This window comes from Lipophrys pholis, assembly GCF_963383615.2.
Source record: "Lipophrys pholis genome assembly, chromosome: 1".
Taxonomy (NCBI): domain Eukaryota; kingdom Metazoa; phylum Chordata; class Actinopteri; order Blenniiformes; family Blenniidae; genus Lipophrys; species Lipophrys pholis.
Genome location: NC_137635.1, coordinates 38584935 through 38590934, shown reverse-complemented (window position 1 = coordinate 38590934; position 6000 = coordinate 38584935). Strand labels below are relative to the sequence as shown.

Here is a 6000-nt window from a genome sequence, read left to right as displayed (position 1 = left end):
AAGGGAAAAAGTCCGATAGTGAGTTGCCGTGTTGACTTTTTAACTTTTTGTTCTTTTTTTTTGCATTTTGAAACTTATATTTGAGAGTTTTGGAGTAATCATGAGCGGGCACAAGTTTTTGTTTGAATATGAAGAAACAAGGACCGGGCGTGAGGCTTTAGCTTCACCTGGGAAGTAGGAAATCAAGAGCTGACAGGCCGCGGGAACAATCGCACAACTATCAAATACAGAACAGCTCGGGAGGCTCGGAAGCAAAGAGAAACTGATAAATAAACTGCACGTCTCCTGCCAGAAAGCAGGCCCAGCAAAGAGACCAGCCTTTACCATGAGTGACCTGTGCACTGAGAGCTCTGAGGAAGAGCAGTCCGATGTTGAGGAGTCTCCTCAGGAGCCCACGATGACCCGGCTGCCCATCATCCAGCTCATGCCCCGGTCCAGAGCAGGGTCAGCAGCAGGATCCCCAAAGATCTCACCCAAGGATTCACCTCGAGGGTCCCCACGAAACTCCCCGCTGCTTTTAAGGAAGCTGCTGGTGAATCGCAGCATCAACCTGCAGAGGCGGCGCTTCACCCTGGCCCACACACCCAGGTACAGTCTGAAACTCTGAGGCCGAGGTGGAAAACATGACAGGACAAAGAAAAACAAAACGTTGGCTTTGTTTAATTCTGACTAAACAGGTCATCTTCTGACTAGTTTGAGCGACTGCAGTGCCACATTGGTAAACTGACTCATAACTGGTGTCTTAGTGACTCAGGTGAAGAGAGAAAACCATGTTCACATCATCTCAAATGGAGCATGAGACTTCCTCAAGTATGTCTAAGTCTTGTTGTCAATACGTCAAGTTTCTTTGATGTATGTCATGAAAGAGGGTGCAAACATGTGGACATGTATCTGCTTTGGAAATCGGCTAAAACAGTTGGAAAACATTATTATTGGCCAGAAATCCGTCATCACACAGTCCAAGTTCTGTCACATGCACGATCTCATCACACTAAATGAGCAATTAGCTTTGCTGAGGGGGGGCACATGAAAACTGGGGCTATTCAGTTCTGCACAATATCAACATATGTTACACTTTAGATTTCTGTGCATGTTTTTTGGAAGATAATACATTTAAATTGGAAATATGCTAACCTTTATCCTGCGCATTGCCCTGTCGGCGTGTGGCATCATTTCCCATTCATTCATGTTTTTCAGGACACTATTTACATCATTTAGTCCTCTGACTTTTAGCTGAAGTTGTTCCGTATTCTGTGATCTCCAGGCCTGCTGTCGCTTTCAATTCATAACAGGTGTGAGTGTTTGTCCTGAGCTGCGTCCAGCGTTTGTGTTTGGTCCGCGCAGCATCATCCCGGCAAACGCCGCTCAGCGACGGACGAGAGTTGAATAATCAGTAAATCCTAAATGAACAGAAAGGGTCTTAAACTTATATGTGACGAGATAAGCAAACAGACAAATATTGGCCTCTTTTTTTTTTTTGCTTTGAGGGGATGGTTTATTTCTCTGTTGGCGAATTACAAACCCTTCCCAGGAAGAGCCTGTTGTGGAAAATTTTTAATGCACTGTAAAACAAAAACTTAAGCACATGCTCGCTGTTTCTTTGCCAGTGTTTACTCTCCACATATACACACTTGGGTGTAGACGCTATACACGTAGGGGCTGTTACAGTCACGTTAGATCACATCCACCTTAGTGAAACAAAATTAAAAGCCCAAGAGAAGCCTGAAGCCAGTGCTGTAAACCCTGTCCCACGTTTATTGGCTTGAAGTAAGTATTAAACATTCCCAAAGAGGTCACTGCCTGCTGGAAGTCTGGAGAAGTGTTTATAAGTTCATTCACCTTTATAAACATGGCGTTTGTTCCAGCTTTATTGAACGGACAAGCCAAGCAGTTCCATTAATTTCAGTGAGTCTGTTCAAAGTCTAAATATTAGAGAACAAGGGTCCAGTCCTGGTGGTTTCAGGGCTCCATCTGAAAAGTCAGAGGTTTGTCAGGAAAGCATAGATATCCAACATGTCAGCTTTTATATTACACAGCTCTGAGTTCAGGCCATCGAGGAAGCTTCCTCTCTGCTGGTTTTGTGCAGTGTCCCATAATGTCAGACATGATATAAATGGCTGGAGTTGAGTTATTGCAGGATGACTGGCAAGAGGAGGAATTAAACAAACTGGGGGGTTTAAATGTCACAAGCAGTTCAAATATAGAACATACCCGCAAAGTTATTTTCACTTAGTGTCTGGGTTGATGAAACTTTTTGTTCCACTCCAGTGACATCACATCAAATGGATTCCTGCGGAAAAACGTCTCAGGAAAATTGTTCATACAAGGATGACAGTCGGTGCTGTCTCTGTTATGTCTTTCACTGATAAGAAAAGATGCAATCCAACCCTGTTAATGGGTGATGAAGTGCAAATAAACTCTAATCTATTGATGAACATCTTCAGCATCGGTCACCCAGGAGGATTCTCTTCCAGGACAAATACAGAAAAACTAATATTTGCTCCCCAGCCCTTTATGACTTGTTTAAATATCTTGGAAGTATATAACCTTTGATTATGTAGTTTGTGTGTTCTGCTGGTTGGCGTTACGGTTAGATAGACGTATGCTCACAGAATCTGGACTGTTGTTAAAACACTTGACCTTCTGCTATTGTTTCTCATTGTTGAGCTAGAATAGCTTCCAAGCATTAGTAGTTTTAATGTGTACATCTTCTAAACTGCTTTATCCAAATGCAAAGGTAGAACATAGAAACGTCCACAAAAACACTCCAAGCCTTTACCAACATACTAACGATTGATTTTCTGTACATAGTTTTCAGCCATTTGTAATTCACTTGAGCATTTATTCCTAAATTTCCAATTAAGACTTGAATCCTGTTTGAACCTTTCACTTTGTTCATTTTTAAATCAAGTTTGTAGCGTCAGGTTTATTGAAGTCTGAAAACTTGAGGAAATGTACAATTTATATTTTAGTCATCATTTCTATATCTTCATGGGCTACTCGGATGGGACTGGATAACTAAGTATTTGTACTTTGTTAATGAGAAGATCGTTGTGATGTTGGATACAACCACATATCTGTTATACGGTACAAGCTTGATATGTATTTGCATTGTTTTGAAGATTCGACCATAGTTATGAGTCTGATGAGATTACAAATGTTGACAAGATATTGGGTGTGTATGAAGACTAAAGCTAGTGAAACTTGTGCATCACTCACTGTTGCAACATATTTATTTACTTCTTCATTTCAAAGTCCCACACACAAGTGTGTTACAGCCAGAGGTGTACTAATGTTTTTGTATGGTTTTTTTTTAAATGATAACTGTACTTGAGTATTTATTTTCCATGTGACTTGTGACTTATAGGCCTACATTTAAATACAATATCTATGTTTTTTACCCACTTACAATCTTAGAACTGTGTCGTTTCTCGTTTAAACCTCCATAATTATGATTCAAGGTTCGTAAAATGCAGCACAAATCTTTACACAAGTATAACCACTTTTACGGATGTAAAGTCCTTTGGGCAGCACTGTTACTTCACAGCAACAAAAAGCTCCAGTTCAGTTCCAGGCTGCTGTCTTTCTGTCAAGAGATTGCATGTTGTTCTCTTGTGACGTGTGTTTTGGTGGTGAAGGGGATGACTCTATGAATTTCCTTAAGGCGTGTGTGGGGATTATTGTGTGCGTCTCTCTGTGTTTACCGTGTGAATGTGCAGACAAGATGGCCATTGACGGCGATGTCCGTGTTGCTACAAGGTGTAGAAGTGAACAGTGATTGATGATATACGGAACTGGATGCCGCAACTGTTCTCATCTGGAGCTCTAAACAAGGGAGATGTCTGAAATTGTTGGCATGAAGAGCAGAAATGTTCGCTTGAGGCTACCATTTACTTTGTTCCTTGTGCACATATCAGGGCTTGTAAGCAGAAGTTTTCTTGTTCGAATCCCACTGCTGATGGACTTTTAACCCTCACCTGCTGAGGAAGTGACATCCAACATAAAACCTTCTGCAGTGGCGGTCACTAAACGAAGCAGCGAAATGTACAACTTGAGTGAAGAAGTTCGAGTATTTTCACTTTAACCCATTTTATGTGTGTGTAACTGTAATTTAAAATGTTTGTCCTGTCTCCACCTTGAGTATATTCAGACCTGCAGACTCTCTCACTCGTCAACATGTATTTCCTCCCATCATCCACTAGAGTCCGCTGTGTTGTGAAACATCAGCCTTTTGGTTGTGTGATGGGTCGAGGGTCGACGTTTGTGTTTGTTGGATTTTGACTCTATTGGGCCTTTTTTTAAATTTTTTTATTTAAGGAAGACTGTAAATGGCTTGAAGGAATTCTTCTGGCCTGATGCTGTAGAGAAATAAAGTTCACACATTGGTAAATCCAGGCGTGTTTTCTGCCAGACTCTGGACAGACTGACACGGTTGATGAATAGTGGAAAAAGGACAAACTGTGCAGGAATCCCTGAGAAAGTCTGACACTTCCACTTGTTTGACTTATTCTATATTTTAAAGTGAGTCATTTATCAATCCGTGAAGTATGTTCTCCTGTTAGGTTACAGATATAAACAAGTTATCACTCATTAAAATGTATAACCTGGATTTACTGGAGGTTTATGTATATGTTGATACTTTCAAACTCATTGTAAAGTTTGACCTGATGAAGCTCGTGTCTAGATCTTCTCCGTACAGCTGCTTAATGTCAGCGATGCTGTATTTCACTGTTGGAAGTTCACTGATAGTTATTGTGGGCTGGACGGTGGACAGCTTCTTTTTCCCTCTTCTTCATCAGTATCACATTCTCAACATAATTATGTAATGACTTTATTTATTCCTCAGTGATAGGAAATTGTGTTTTATTCATCTTTTTATACTCGTCAAACTCATCTTTATTTTCCTCTTTTTGTATTTATTCCTATTTTTAGTTCTTTTTCTTTCATTCTTCTCGTTTGCTTGTTTTTCACCTTGGTCTTCTTTCCTCTTTCTTCTTTTTTTCCTCCTCTTCTTCATCACTTCTCTTTTGCAGAACTTTCTGCTCCAATGTTCTCAATATCATTGACAATATTATCTGGACACCACCTTTTTGTGCTTTCTGGCTTCCGTCTTCTACTTTTCACATTAATACCTCTCTGCCCCACCTTGTCTACCGTGGACGGCTCTTCACTGTGGTGAAAAACTAAATGTCACAGATCCATCCACGACGGCTGGTCTCTTGTCTGAATTATTTGCACTGTCATGCGTTTGATGGCGGCAAATATTTGTTAAACACCGTACAGGATATTGCGCCAATCAGATGGATTACACCTTGACATGACAACAGATAGCTCAATATTTAAAAAGGAAAATTGAGTCTCCTTTGAGGGGGGGGGAGGGGGGAGATAGAAAAGCCAGCACACGCAATATTGAAGTATTGATTGACCAGTAAACTGTTGCTGCTGCTGGCATGGAGGCAGGATGGTTACACGCAGACATCAAACTACACTCCTCTGATAATAAACTAATGCAGCACAGTGTGACATTTTCAATGTGTCACCTCATGTCTGCTGGTGGAGTTCACTTCTACATGCAGGGACTATCATTCTCTCTTTTTCTGCAGTTTGCGCCATCTCTCTCTCTCTCTCTCTCTCTCTCTCTCTCTCTCTCTCTCTCTCTCTCCTAAACACCCAGCATCCCACCCCTTCTCTCACCCTCCACACTCGCTCTCTCTCTTCGCCTCTCACTCTCGGGGGAAACAGTGTTGTTGTTTGTTGTTTTAAGCCAGAGTTTGGTCCCACCACTCTCAGGAGAGCAGAGAGAGGAGAAGAGAGAGCAGAAGTCTGTTATGGCCCACTGACCGGGACGACGTGGGACAGCCCACTCCAGGGAGCATCTGATGGGATTATAACACTCTTTCCAGCTCATTTTTTCCCACTAAGAATAACCCTGCTCAGTCTGCTGGTGGTGCATTGTCACAGAGGCGAGCTTTCACTCTGGTGAACAGCTTTGAGTCAAGG

At 41.6% G+C, this 6000-nt stretch overlaps 1 protein-coding gene across 1 annotated transcript in view; it reads left to right on the top strand.

Annotated features, from left to right (window-relative positions):
- Positions 1-379: 379 nt before the first annotated feature.
- pde4ca (phosphodiesterase 4C, cAMP-specific a) overlaps positions 380-6000 on the top strand; it is a gene marked incomplete at its 5' end in the record, with an annotated part of 47685 nt that continues 42064 nt past the window's right edge. The window contains one exon of the mRNA XM_080463976.1: positions 380-588. Within this exon, the coding sequence (XP_080320102.1) occupies positions 398-588 (191 nt within the window). The remainder of the gene's footprint in view (positions 589-6000) is intronic.